The 15,502-nt window shown below is 50.6% G+C and overlaps 1 protein-coding gene across 1 annotated transcript in view; it reads right to left on the reverse strand.

The window, feature by feature from the left end:
• Window positions 1-868: 868 nt before the first annotated feature.
• Window positions 869-15,502, reverse strand: part of efna3b (ephrin-A3b) — a 39,894-nt gene continuing 25,260 nt past the window's right edge. The window contains exons 3-6 of the mRNA XM_029128708.3: window positions 9,181-9,473; window positions 8,395-8,460; window positions 7,439-7,513; window positions 869-3,584 (exon numbers count right to left, since the gene is read on the reverse strand). Of these exons, the coding sequence (XP_028984541.1) occupies window positions 3,466-3,584; window positions 7,439-7,513; window positions 8,395-8,460; window positions 9,181-9,473 (553 nt within the window). The 3' untranslated portion in view covers window positions 869-3,465. The remainder of the gene's footprint in view (window positions 3,585-7,438; window positions 7,514-8,394; window positions 8,461-9,180; window positions 9,474-15,502) is intronic.

Consider the following 15,502-nt stretch of genomic DNA (forward strand, 5'->3'; position numbering starts at 1 on the left):
AATCTGTGACAGGGGACCTTGGCTTTGAACAGTCGTTTGCGGAACGCTCAGATGGATTGTCGCTGCTTGATCTGCGGCGGCCTCCAAAGTCCGCACAGCGTCCAACAACAAACTGTCTCTATGGGCCTCACCTTGATGTAAGCACATAGTTATATCACAGCCCAGTAAAATAAATCTGTAATCCCATTGACTCCAGTTGCACAACGGACATAGTGACTTATGGTTCTGTACAAGAACCACAAACCTCGTCCGCTCACACAAGCAGCAACTGAACAGCGGCACCAAGTGGCGAGCTTTGGTTACTGCAACTTGTATTATTACAGTTGCTGATTTCTGATTTTATGATTAACCGCGCATAATGTGAATTTTGCCTGATCTGTTTGACTTTATTTAAGTGTGTTTTCTGTGTCTGTGATGGACGCCTAGCAAAAAACTAAATGAAGCAATATTAACAACTCCTGCTGTTGCAACAACCTCGCACAGCAGCAGGCAGGATGAATCAAGGGAGTCTGAAATTAATTAAGACTATTTTGAAGATGTCGGTGAACTTCACATCACCCTGAGTGAGTCAGGGCGATTCTGGGAAAACAGGCTGATTCTGGCTCAATACGATTGCTGGGCGGTGTCAGTCATAGTGTTCTCCTCCCAAATGTTGGTCCAAGTCTGAATCACTGCCTCGATCCACAGGGCGGGTGATGTGTCTGCCTCCAAATGGAAAAGACACATATGTTCGGCAGAATGATAAAACCTGTTCGTCACGCAATATATATAATACATCAAGATGATAATAAAATGAACACATGAGCTCCTCCCTCTGAGATGAAATTCTTCAAATAAGAGACAAATAAAGAGCCAAGCACACAAGCTGTTAAAAGTAAGATTTGTAAGCTTATTATTTTGTTATCATGATCATTGTTATAACCTCTGTTATGGTTTTATTCAGTTTACAGTTTATTTTCAAGTTCATTTAAAGTCATTCCAGTCGAAGGTAAACATGATTGTAACTTGTTGTTTCCAACACTATTAAATGCTTTTGTTGTTTTGCAATCAATCGGTCACACGCTCTCACTCACGCACACGTGGAAAGAGCAGAAACAACAACACACACACACACACACACACACACACACACACACACACACACACACACACACACACACACACACACACACACACACACACACACACACACACACACACACACACACACACACTTCATGCTAAAGCTCTCGCACACTCATGAAGTGATGGACGGAAATGACGCTCGCACGTTAACGGACAGACGACACGCGGACGCTCTTGCTCTCGTGTCTAAGTTTCTTAAGTGCAACTTCTTGAAGAGTGATTTCCCCTCTGGCACAGCTCTTTAACCCGCCCAACCCCAAGCTTTCCTACCGAGCCACCTCCACACCTGGGCTGGTCCGCACATTATTCTACTGTAACAAAAGACGCTGAATGAATTGAATTGATTCTTTTCTCCGTCAGTCTATAAATGCTCCTACGTATAATCTCTTTGCCTTTGATCTGAGACACTGCACAGCCCAGGTGCACATATGGCTCCGCCCACCCGAGTTTTTATTAACAAAACCATAGTAATAATAGTAAAAAAACAACAACAATGAAACAGAGCTTTAAATCTGTATAAATGCTTACATCACGTCGACATTAAAATTCCATTCTTTGTCCATTTTTAACATTTACACAAGCACTTGAACGCCTCACTTGCCGGTGGGTGAGTGACTGTGTGACCTGGTCGACCGACAGTCGCCCCTCAGCCCATCATCGCCGCCATTATGGTTTTAATCATCTTTGTTACAAGCTACTATGGTAAGCCATGCCCTACTACAGTCCATTGTTGGCAGGGTAGAGTAACCATGGTGAATAAGGTACTGGTTGTTATGGAAACGCTACGCCGATGCAACCGACTGGGGCAGTGGTGTGAGTTTTGAATTGCCATAGCTCTCCACCGAAGCACTTGTGTTCACGTATTATCTGCTGCTTTAGCGGTGTTGGGTTTTTTTTTTCTCATTTTGCATTTTTCTACTTACAGGATGGACGGTACTGGATGTGGACGCATTTTCTGTCAGTACCACTCACAATAATCTCAGTCACGGTCACGTGGCACGTTCAGGCATCCGTTCGCCCCCGTCGGCCGCGCGCGCACACACACACACACACACACACTCACTCATACATGGGGTTGGTGGAGCAGTGTGGTGGATGCTCGTGTGAATGACTGTCCTTCCTCGCTGCTCCTCTTCCTCGCCTTCCGTGCGGCCGGTCAAGAAGAGGGCAGTATTGCTGAGTGTCGGCCACGGCGTGTGCTTCGCTAACCGCAGGAGAGGATGGAGGAAGAGAAGTAGCAGCGAGTTATAACACCAGGAAACCCTGAGTGCGTCGGTGGCACGCGTTCGCGCTCTCATCCTCTTCCTCCCGGATGCTGAAGTGAATGATCCGTTGTCCGGTCCCGTTGTGCAGACAGTGAACACGGGATGACACAGCAGAGTGAAGCTGGAGACGGAAACTCATGCGTCTGGAGTCCCAGGGTGCGTTTGTGTCTGAACTATCAGCTACGTCGACTAGTGTCCTAAACAGGACCAGCGCAGTTCATCAGCCGGTCCCTTTGTCCTTGTGTCCACTGGCTGAGACAAGTTCCCAGCATCAGCTTCAACAACAATAACAACAACAGAAAAAGGCATTTTTAATTTAGTTCTTTTGAAACGTATTTGAGTGAGTTCATCTGAGATCAGTTTGAGTCTTGTTGCAGAAACTATGGCAACTAGCCCTCAGGAAGTGTGTCAGCCAATCACATCCAAGGGAAAGTCTTCAAATGGTTTTCAATTGGATGAGTAGCTCAGTAACTTTTTCTTCATTTCGCTAGGGTTCCAGCCGCTTCTCCTGCTGGAGAGACGCTCCGTGTGCATGATTCAACAAGCTCAACCTGTGGCCTGCTCAGACACACACACACACACACACACACACACACACACACACACACACACACACACACACACACACACACACACACACACACACACACACACACACACACACACACACAGTCTGCACCTGCATCCGCAGCTGACTTCAATGCAATATAGGGTTCGGTCTGTATCGCAGAGCGCCTGAAGGTTGCTCAGCTCCACCAAAACCACACTCTTCCAAACGCACAACTGTACACACACACACACACACACACACACACACACACACACACACACACACACACACACACACACACACACACACACACACACACACACACACACACACACACACACACACACACATGTTTACACTGTGATGTGCTCAAAACCTCTCATGTGAAAGTCCCCCTCCTCTTGCCTTCTGCTCTATTTGTGGTATAGTAACTGTCCCCCCTCCCTCACTCCTGTCTCCCACCCGCTGATACTGCACACCCTCCCAAGGCTAGTTGGCATGGTGATGCTGATGGGATGGCCGTTGCTAGGAGATGAAGAGAGCAGCCAGAAGGAGCATCATCATGGTGAGGAGAAGGCGATCCCTTGACGGGCTGCTCCCGCTAACGCTCTTCTCCAGCTTGGGAACCTCAGGGTTAAATTCACCTGGAAGGAAGAAGCCAGAAGGAGAACGTGATGCCTTCAACTCAAAATACTGATACGCAGCAGAGCGGCTATTAAATAGGATCAAGTTTGACTTGACGTGTTATTAATGATCCGCCATCGTTTCACACTGAGGTTTCCACTCACACCCCCCGCCCGTGTGTACTTTAACCCCACTCAAACCCCTTCTGCACACACACCTGGCGATGACCTTAAAATAGTCTGTGGTCGTTTGCTGCAGGCTACGCGCAGACTGTTTATGTCTAGTCACTAGACGGTTCGCTGCACGCCCGACCTCATGAAGCGCACATGTGGCCAGACGCACCCTCTGTAGTCACTTGATTAATGAGAGCCAAGTACAGACTCCAGTTTCCAGACACGTTTCTGCCGGTGCGTAAGCGGCTCCATGCTGATGATGGGGAGCCATTGTGTGTGTGATGGCGTCGAGGTCATGTGGAGGCTTTCTCACTCTTTCCACCACCAACTGCGGAACATTTCCAGCTGCTCCGTGGGTCAGACAGCGGAGCGGTGACTGGCTCACACCTGGTTCCAGCTCCGCAGGTCGACCCGACGAGGGTCGAACCAACGGCCGCGCCGCGACCGAGAGCGCCGCCGCGCTGCTCGGGCGCTGGCAGACACAGGAATGCGGTGCTGAACAAACAAGCAGCAGACGCCGGAGCATCTCGCACAACGGGTTCCGAAGGCGTGACTCCATCTAATCGCTGACGGCTCGCACGCACGTACCTGCTGTCTGTCACCGAGTGTCAGAGATAAACACTGTGTTATTGGTGCACATTTTTGGCCTGATGCTTGGCTGGAGCCATGTGACGAACGGCCTGACCTTCTGACACCGCGCGCGCGCGTGTGTGTGTGTGTGTGTGTGTGTGTGTGTGTGTGTGTGTGTGTGTGTGTGTGTGTGTGTGTGTGTGTGTGTGTGTGTCACATTTGAAAGCGGGAAACAACTGCTTAATAATTAGGAGGCTCAGACGACTGCACGCGTCTATGAATTTAAATGTCATGTTGAACAGAACAAGGAAATGACTTTGTGTCTCTGCGTGTGGAGGTTGTGTATCTGAAGTGTAAGGTTTGTTTTTGTCAGGTTTAGGTCTGGAAATAATGTAAATGTGTTGTACAGTCTTATTTCTTCTCTTAAATGTGACATATTATATTCCAACCCGTTTAATGATTTATCCAATGCTAAAAGTACAAAGAATATTATAAGGTGAGTTTTAAAACTATAAAGGTGAGTTTTAATTCAAGGGTCGTGGAATAAAGACTTTGTGAAAATGATTATCTGTAATTATTGTTGACACTGTCAGAGAGGTGTAATTTGCGGTGCTTCAAGATCAGAATGTTCTCATTTAAAGGTCATCGAGGTAAATGAGTTTGACATTTTGGAATATCAATGAACTAGTTGTAGATTTCTGACCCAGTTTTAAGGCAAACCTCTGCTGGGCCACTTTGGCTGCAGCTTAACAAGCAGCAGGCGTTCAAACACACGCCATGATACTGTAGCTTCTACACGCGTTACACAGAAGCCAGACCTCAGGTCAGCGTGTACCAGACTAGGCTGCTCACTGATGGCGAAGTAGCTCAAACGCGCTGTCGCTTGCAGGTAATTGCTACAAAAAGCCCCATTAAAGGAAAAGCTTCTGATTTGGCCACTAATGGCCGGACCTGATAGTCAGGAGCAGTAACCTGAGCCAAGAGCGTTGGTAAATGAGTATCCCCCCACTGAAAGTAATCACACGGCTGCACGGGGAGCTGCTCGCACCGTTCCATCTGTGTTGTAAATGAGATCTAAATGAAACCTAATACTAGAGGCTGTATTCAGGAGGGAACCACTGTTGAGCTGTAGACGCTGATTGAAAGGGGCAGCACCCAGGAAATAAACTGTGAGCAGCGAAGCAGGGAGTGAGAGGCGGGTGCTTTCCGACGTGAGCCGCCAATATTCAGCCTGGTTAAACGCCTTCAGACGCTGCGATCGGGCCGGGTCCAGCGGCGCGGGTCCAGCGGCAGGCGGTTCCGGGCGTTGGCGCCGCCGTCGCAACGTGACCTTTGTGCGACGGTAATTAAAGCTATGATGCGGCGAGGCCATGAGGCCGGCAGGGCGACGGGGAGCGATGCCGCCTCTTTGTTTCCAGTCCACTTCACAGCTCCCTGCTGATTCCTACACTTCCTCCTGCACCACTTGAGTTATCCTATTAATTTAATTGGCAACGCAGCAGCACAGGTGAAAACGACCCGTAGGAGCCGGAGTAATTTGTTCTCTGCTGCGAGTCGTTCACTCAATATCTGTTTACTTAGCTGTACATTCAATACAACAGCTCTTCTATGAAACCTTCTCTGCTCGTCTTTCTGTTTGTTTAACTTCTAACTGCTGTAAGTCTTTATATATTATAGGACGAGTCTTTTCCACAGTGAAGATGTGTGATAAGAATGTGATGTATATGTATGATTAAAAGCTGGAGTGAATAATTGATTCTCTTATCTCACAATGATGACACCACTGTGATGACATATTACATACTATCAAACCCTGAGAATATCAGGGTTTTAAAATTAATGTTAAAGAGGAAAAAAAACTCAATTTCACACATCAAAAGGCGGATAAACTGAGTTTTAGTGGGTTTTCCCCTCTGTTGCATTCCTGCTTTTGTGCCAGGAGGAAAACTAGGGGACGGGGAATTGGGCGACGGGATGAGGAGAACGGAGCTAAAAGCATAATGGCGGGAGGAAGAAGGCGAAGCCACATGGCCTGCAGCTACCCACCGCAGCCGTGATGAGTTTTCTTAAGACAGTCTGGTTGATGACACAGCAGCGTGTACACACATTAATGAGCACGCGCCAGCGAGACGGGGTGATGACTGATACCTGGCGCAGCGACCACATGATCGTCTGAGACCTTAGACTCCGTCGCCCGTTTTGCTCCTGAGCGTCTGATTTGAGTCCAGCTTTTACACGTCGCTTCAGAATAATCCAGATGAATGAAGAGGAAGCGCTTCCAAAAGCGACTACAGGAAGTCCGAGCAAGAAGCTTCCTTTCTGAATGAACTTTTTCGAAACGTCTATATTTATTTGAAACTCCGTGTTCTTTGCTTATCCGGTGGAAACTGAGAGTGTGAAATGAATATGCATGCAGCCGTTTCGCGGGATCAGCAGCTTGCCAAGCCAGCTGGTGCCGCGAAGCGTTAACCGAGCTGGAGGTTTCTTTTGAAAGGGACATGCTACAGTTTGGTTGGATCCACTTCTCACGGTGCATCACTACAGTAATGCTGTAATCTGGCCACAAGACCAGCAAATATTAGCTGTCAGACGCCAAATTAAAAAAACTGATTTAGTTTAGTTTACCATGTTCCTCTGTGCTCACTTAGCAGCAGTGAGAGACTTTGTTTCGTCTGCCTCACTAGATACGTGAGCTGTGTCTGACATTCTGGTGTCATGTGATGGTAGAGAGCAAAGGGCCATTTCACCAACCACTCAGAGTAAGCAGGCATGAAGATATGAAAACCCACGCTTTGGCCTGTCTGACCTGTTTGTGGTTCACTTCCTGCAGCGGTGCCTCTGCAGCAGAACTATTTAACTCATCCGTCCCCCGTCTGTGGGAGCAAAGGTTCTACTACAGTAGGAAGTAACGAGCTACGTGTCACAGTCTGAGCATAAGAAGCTGGAACGCAGAGACAGACTAATACACGCTGACGATAAACCGAAACTGATGAAATTATGGTGCTCAAGCTGAAGTAGTGATGCTGTAGGAGTGTGAATCATCAGATGTGTGACCGGTGACAGGTGTCTCACCCAGACGTACTGTACTTCATATACATGTACTGCAAGTGGACGTTTAATGTATGACTCACCGATATCATCAAGCTTTAGGCCCGGCTGCGGGTAGTCTGGTTCTGTGGGCTCTGGATCATCGTCTACGCCAGAGGCTGAAATGGAGAGAAAGGAAACAAGCAATGGAGTCAGACAGAGAGAAGGAGAGTGAGAGAGCAGGGGTTAACCCACTGCTCCAATACAAAGGCTTTTAATTTCACCCGGCCAGAGGGCAGCAAGGCAAGAGAGGGTAAAAAACATCCCAGCAGCTCACAGGCAAGGCATGACACCAACGGAACGTCACAATAACAGCAACCTGACAGAAAGAGAGGGAACAAGTAAGCAAGGGAGAGAGAGGAACGGTGAGAAGAGGCAGAGCTGAAGAATGGTGCGTGAAAAGGATGGAGAGCTATGGAATCGAGGGTTGAAAGAGGGAGGAGAGGTTAATAATACTGGGCTGAGGAAGTTAAAAGGACTGGACAGGCCAGGGATCAAAGTCTGTGTGTGTGTGTGTGTGTGTGTGTGTGTGTGTGTACTGAAGGATGGCAGAGCGAGCGAGAGAGGTTAACACTACATATACATAGCCACCCACTGACTGAATACAGCAGTAAATGGATTCTGACAGGTAGCGAGGAAAGAGGAGGAGGAGGAGGGAGGAGGAAGAAAGAGAGGAAGGACCTTCAAAGCCGGTGCTGCTCCTCTCTGCTGCTGGAGCCGGAGAGAGAGCAAGAGAAAGACGAACGAGACAGGAGGAGAGGGAGGGGAGGGAGGAAGGGGAGCGGGGTGGCGCTGTGCCGCGAGTGAAAGCGCTGCAGGGGAAACTCAGCGGGAGTATTAATAGCTCTGCCTGTTTTAGGCTGGACTTAGAATGTGTATGCATCTGCATGCAGACGGTGTGTGTCTGTGAGGAGCAGGCAAGAGTGTGTGTGGCTGCACGAGTGGGGAGCCCTGTCCACCAGCAGGACACACACACACACACACACACCAGCAGACTCACCTGTGGAGCAGCAGACGTACACCCGTAGTCTCAGACAGCTGCGGCCGTGGTGATGGGTGGGGGTGGCTGCACACACACAACACACAACAGGTCATGATGCTGGTTTGATCTGCACTGATACGATGATCAGAGCGAGTTACAGCTCAGCTCTGATCAATCGGACGATAACGACCTCTCCTGGACAGACACGACTGCTCCACATTAAACACAGTTCCTGCAAATGTTGTAACCTGCACATTAGTTATAAGGTTCAGGTTCCATCTCCAACAAAGGAGTAAACGTGCACACAACACCTGCTATTTGACAAGCAACAACTAGATATTCATTCTAAATTATTTTGTGAAAATACCAATACTTTTTAGAAATTGAAACTAAAAACAGATAAAGTTCTATAAACATTAAGTCTGTTGAACTCTTAAGACAAAATGCAGAGTGACTCCCCACTGCTGCTGATGGCGCTCCCTCTCATCGCTGCTGCTGCTGCTGCTGCAGAACAAAGCAGTTCCACCGTTTTCTGACAGGTAAGATTTAATTATTTACACACGCGCACACGTTGTTGGAGTTAATTTGACTAGTGATCAGCAGAACGGACGCGCTGCGCTGACAGCGGGGAGACGCCGTCGGATGCGAAGCAGCAATTTGTCATCTTGAAACGAGGTGCAAGTGTGCGTTCATCAAACCCTTGTAACAATTAAAAAAAGCGAGTCTAATCACAGTACGGCTGTGGAGCGGCGCGCCTCCGTGCCCGTAACACACTAACACTGGTGCCGGTGCGGGTCCACTCACAGATGTAGTAGTACTCCTGGCCCACGTTGAACTCGTAGCCCAGCGAGAAGGCGCTGTAGCGCTGGAACTTCTCCGAGAACTTGATGGGCGCGTGGGGCGCGTGGGGCCGGTTGCACTCCCAGCGCTTGAAGCCCAGCTGGGGGTCGCAGGTGCGGTAGCCGCGGTAGCTGACCATGTAGAGGACGTACTGCTCGCCGGTGCCCACCATGCGCTGGCTGTCGTTGTAGTGGGGGCAGTAGATGTCCAGGTAGTCGTTGACGTTCACCTGCATGGTGTAGCCCTCCCTGCGCAGACTGGACGGACACAAGCACGGGTTGATGGAGTCAATATCAGCAGTGCTTCACATGCAGGCGCCTTCTGCTTTAAGGGGTCAAACACTCCTTTGATAACGCAGAGCAGGTGTGTGTGTGTGTGTGTGTGTGTGTGTGTGTGTGTGTGTGTGTGAGTATTTGTGGCTTGCCGCATGCAGAGAATGCGGCGCTGGCTCTTCAGGACGGACCCGAGGCCCCCGGGGCCGAAGCCCCGCCCCCCCGGTGTCAGCGCCGCGCCGTCCCCTAACCCCAGCGCTCGTACATCACCTGCCATCAGCTGCCCCCCCCCCCCCCTCCCCCGCCCCGAAGCTCATGCATCTGCATCATCCCCAAAAGAGAGTGGTCCTGACAGGGAGATGAGGGTCGGCCGTGTGACGCGCGCGCGTGTGTGTGCTTCGTGTGACTAAGTGAAATGGATCCCTCCCTGACATCCCTTTCTTCCCGTCAGACGCAGGCCGGCGTCTCCGTGACAAAGACAGGTTGCCGCTGTAAATCATGCACGCGCCGTCGCACTCGCTCACACGTTCCGGTGGTGGCGGCCTGAAATCAGAAGGGGGCAGCAGTGTGTCACCGTCAGCCCCGCGCCGCTCGCCCGCTCTCTCTCTCTCTCTCCCAGTTCTAGGTCATGTCTCCGGGGAGATTATTATTCAATTATTAAATGAAGATCGAAGCACTGCTCCTAATGTCTCCCACTCGCCATCGCTTTCTCATCGCCGTCTTCAAACCCATCGCAGCGTTGTCTCTCTCCCCCTGCTCTCCCTCTCATCCCTTCCTTTCAGACAAACATGAATGAGACACGAATTGTTCGAACGTTCGCCCGTCGCTCGCTCCCCTCCTCCCGTCTCACTTGCTCTTGTTACATCATTTAGTAGCCTGCAGACCAGATTGACTTCTTGTAGCGTTGGTGGCAGGGAAGACTGTAAAACACTTCACAGACGCTGGATTCACGGTGGAAAACACAGAGCGAGACACAAAGAGGACCCACGAGCGAGGGATGATTTTGGCTCCACCAGCGAGGCGTGGACGCAAAGTGAGGGAGCAGCGAGCGCCCGCACAGAAACAAAGAGGCCGCACGCTGCCCCCCCCCCAAAAAAAAGTTCTCCTAGATGAAAAGATGAGGAGAGGGCAGATCGGAGCAGCGCCAGCGATCTGAAAGCAAGTTATGTGCTTTGTGTGCGTGCACACATATTTGTGCGTGGCATCAAAGACGCCGCCTTGGAGGGTACGCGACGGAGCAATCAGTAAATGGGTGCAGCAACAATAAAGCAGCAGCCGTGTGACACTGTGAGTGGATGGAGGTGTGGATCAGCTGCTAGCGCTAGCGTTAGCGCCATGCTCTGGACCAGACGAGTGTGAAGGCCTGGATCCGACTACTCCCACACTGACTCCTCTTCATTAATATGACTTTCCTCCAAAGGAGTTTGGTTTCATAAACGGAAACAGAATCGGTGCCAGGAGAGAGCGCTCCATTTTTATTTCGGCGCACGGTCCAAGGCGCTGGAACGAACTTGTGTTTCTGAAGTTTTTGCTCCTATAGTTGTGAGTAAAAACACTCCAATTAAACCTAATAGAGTTCACTCAATCACAAAAGAAAATGATTCCGTATGCACAACAACATAGTGTTTCATTTTCATTGCTCCGTGTTGTTAGTCACTGTGTGCGCCTGGTTTTTAACTACTGTTGAACCACTGTTTGTGAGCTCAGGTACATAATCGCTACAGAGAGAACTATATAAATCTGGTCTTAGGTAATGATGGCAGGAAATTTTCATCACAATAAAAACCCTATAACGCGACCACATTATAATATTAAGGTCTTTATGTCCACCATTAAAGTAAAACAGTTGGATATAAACTGTCTGTTGGGATCGGGATCTTTTCCTTCGTGCAGAATTTGTGTGACAGCTCCACACGCTCGCAATCACATTCCTCCTCCCGCGCGCTTCGAGACACAGAAGAAAAACACAATACATATTTTAATTTTAAAAACTGGTTTCCCAATGAATCGCGAGTGAAAATCCATTCCGGGAGAAATCCCTCTCCATTTCAAAATGGTGGCTTTTTCATTCTCCTTTAATGAGATTAGAGTTTATTGGATTGTAATGCTGCCTGAAAACTCTAAATAAAGAGCGATGGAGAGACACAGCGACACAGAAGCAAAGAGCCAGACTGGCTTATGAGATGTCATGATGCGTTGCTTTCCTCCGCTCGCCCCTGACGACTCCCTTTCATGCTGTCACCACTAATCCCCTCACTCGTAACCGATACCTGGCCAGTTGAGGCCGAAGTCCGGGGACGAGGCCGCGCGGCAGCAACAGATGGGAAGACGGGCGGCGGGGTTTATAGGATGAGACGAGGGCCCGGCCGGGGTTAAAAGCTGCAGAGTCGGACACCGGGGAGCGGAGGGAGGGAGGGGGGAGGAACAACGGCTAAGAGCGAGATGAAAGTGGGCCTGGATCAATGTCACTGCTGTAAAATCACATCAAGAGGAGCGAGCGATGGAAGGAGAGGGGGAGACAGTGCGCTCCCTATATAAATCAGTAGCAGGCAACGCGGTGTCACAACGTTACCCCCTGCCCGACTATTATCTGCTCCGCCTGCTGGAGCTCCCAACATCAATAAAACACTCTGACACTAAGAGCCGTCCTTCCCCTTTATAAGGCAGCCTGGGATAACTGCTTTTCTGCCGGCCTCTCGCTAAGATGGAAGGTTTTGTAAAGAAGAGGGCGTCTGAGTGCTGCGCAGGTGTAAGTGTTTTCTCCATTATCCAAAAGGCGTGTGGTTAAGGCAGGACTTTCATTATGGCTCATAATTGCTAACTGTAGAAGACGCTGAGAGGCCGAGTGCCTCGCGCTGCGCGTACGAGTTAACTCAAGGTTGAAGAAATCAAGGGAGAAATTGCCGAAGGGCACGAGGTCAGGCTGGATTAAAAGACTGTCCCGCGGTGTTTCCAAATGAGCGCCAATCAGGACTTAAAAGCCACCTGCCTCCGGAGGCCGACATCCGTCCCCGCGTGCGTGTTCGGCGCAGAGCTGCACACATTGTTGGTGCGGACTCCAATCAGCCGGCGGAGCGCAGGGCGTAATCGAATGGCTTCCCTGCTGAATGGAGCCCCACCAAGGTCCGCAGCAACAATGAGGTCCTCATCACACACAGACACCAGGCCTCGCTGCGTCCTGTGCTCCCGCTCGCCCCGTCGGCTCGGTTCTGCCCGTCCCCGCGTCTGCCCGGGTTCCGCGGGTTCAGAGGCCCTGCGGAGAGGTGGAAATCGATAGGTGCGAGCGCCGCCGGCCTCAGCTTCTGTTTACACTCTGCACTTCCTTTCATTGTTTGCTGCCTCGTGTCCATGGATGACAGGAGGAACGGGCCTGCGTGCTTTTATGTCTGCAGCGGTGTGTGTGTGTGTGTGTGTGTGTGTGTGTGTGTGTGTGTGTGTGTGTGTCTGTGTGTAGTGCTCGAGTAGGTTCTAAATTCTCCCCACTGAAATCGATACTTGTCTAGAGCATGTCCAATAAGTCTGCCTTCTTTCAGGGCTGTTACACGTATGTATGGCCTCTCTCTCTCTCTCGCTCTCTCTCTCTCTCACACACACTCTCTGCAGAGACGATGGCTCATCATTGGTAATTGATCAAAGTATCACGACTAACAAGGTTCCGCACCGGGCTGACATGATCTCATGCCGTAGCTGCGTTTCCACCCGTTCCTCACGTCTTCGTCATCTCCGCGTTCTCTTAAGCACTCTCTCTTCCCGACCCGTCCTCCATCCATCATTCCCTCCGCCTCTCTTCCTCTCTCTGCCCGTGGATATTGACCGTGCGGTGGAGGAGGGAGTGTTCCAGCAGCCCAGCGCCTAATGGCGGGCGTCACTGAGGCCTTTGGACCGAGGCGGTCGGCGCGTGCTCGGAGCCGCGACTCGCGGACGCGCGCCTGAAGCCGCCGCGGATGCGTCCCACAATCAATCACGAATCCTCTGCGTTGCGTCCGAGGGCGTCGCGCAGACGGATGAGTGCGAGGGAATAAAAATGAACAACTGCATAAAGCGGCAGATGGCGCAACCCGAGGCCAGAAAACACGAGCAGAACGCAGCGGAGGCGGAGGGGGGGTGAACGACAGCAACAGGAAGGGGAAGAGACAGAAGCCTTCGATTAAGAAAAACGTTGTTTAACCTCTGGATAAGAACAGGACTTGTGGTCTTTACCTTAATTTGCGTGTTTATTGATTTAGTTTTCAAGTTTAATTTATGGTCTGCTCCACCACCATCACACCTGCACAGCCTATTTTCCGCTTCAGGGGGTTTCCTCACTTTAGGACTTCATCCACCCCCCCGCCACGCATCCGCCAACGATAACCGATCCTCCTGCTCCTCTGGCTCCCGTCTGTCCTTCCGGGTCAGTCTATCCCTCTGTTTCCCAAAGCCCTTACATGAGCAATAGTGATGGGATCCGTCCGACTTGGCAGGCATAGGCAAAGAGACAAACAGACGAGAGAACGAGTGTGTGCTCCCTAAGCTCTGCCCTGATTGATAGCGATCCTGTGTGATAGCTGTGTATAGACTCAGCACTCAGTGAGACATTACCCTCTGACCCGGCTATTGATTCTTGCGCTCGCTGCCCCAAACACACAACGCCGGGCCTGACCCTGCCCAGCCAATAAAAACCCGCCCGCCCGCGTGCGTGCACGCATGCGTGCACGCTCCTATGAATTGATCGCTCGGCAGCGTCCTGCGAAACCTGATCAATCGGCTGCATGACAACCGCCCTCTCGCGGCACCGCTTCCTGGCCGAGTCACGCGGCACCGCGTCCCGCTGACGGATGTGTTTGGGTCGGGGTCTGGAGGCTTGGATATCAGAGCTGCGGGAAGAAGAGCTACGGCGCTGGGATGAGCCATCCCCCACAACAACAACAACATCACTCAGAGGCCTCTCGTGAGCCACATTTAACAAGGGATCCGGGACGAGCGGCTGAGCTTGCCGAGCAGCCGGCCGGCGCGGAATTAAAGCCAGTGTCATTTATCAAGTGCACCTAGGTCGGATACTGTTCGCAAATAATTCTTTATCTGCCTGCACTTGTTTTAACCCACTTGAACTGCAGTAGGTGGGCCGCGGCCGGCGCACCCCAGGAACAGAACCCATTCAGGACTCACCGCGCGTCCCCTCGGAGCACGTGGAGGAAATGTACCCTCCGCCGGGCACTTCAAAGCCGGTAAAACAAAGGCTTGGGGTGATCTGCAATCGTTACGTGACCCGTGTCCGATGTCACCGACAAGTTAAACATGGATAGGATATTTTCGCCTTTGTAAAACCAAGGAGGCGAAGCCAGAAAGAAAAGTGAGATGGCGAGAGGAGTGCCAACTGAGCTCCAGCCTAATGGGCTTCCAAGACAAAACCACAGCTGGCTTTCAACATTAGTCTCCATGACGACAGAAGAAGCCCTCGCTTTGGAGCCATTGTAGCACAAAAAAGGGGGCTACAGGGGTTCAGTGCTTTGTGCGAGAACCCATCTATGCCCCCTTTATCCACCATCTCTCCTCTGTCTCTAATGGCTAATTAAGTAGCACTTCTGACTAGTCCACATCATCACAAATCATCAGCTATTACTGTGGCAAATTGTGTCTCACACCATTTTCAGGAGAAGACTTTTGTGTTGCTTCTTGGTTTGGCTTCAAAATGAACAAAGAAGAAAGACTAAAAGCAGGAAGAGGAGCAGAGCTGTGTTACCAAGGGCGACGGCCAGGTACCCTACGGAAAGAGACCAATTATTAACATCTGCACACTCACTTCATCTGCGTGGCTGAGAGCGAAGCGCCAACCTAAACATCTCCTATCTGCGAAGCACGTGGCACGCTGCGACTGTTTAAAATTCATCTTGTGGGCTTTCTAATTTGCTCGGGACGATACAAAACACACGGCAACAAGGGCAAAAACAGAACAAGCACATGTGATTAGGGAGAAATAGGAGCTGTGCAGCAGCTCTCAGGGTGCAACAGATGGATGCACACACACACACGCACAC

Source organism: Betta splendens, chromosome 16 (assembly GCF_900634795.4).
Source record: "Betta splendens chromosome 16, fBetSpl5.4, whole genome shotgun sequence".
Taxonomy (NCBI): domain Eukaryota; kingdom Metazoa; phylum Chordata; class Actinopteri; order Anabantiformes; family Osphronemidae; genus Betta; species Betta splendens.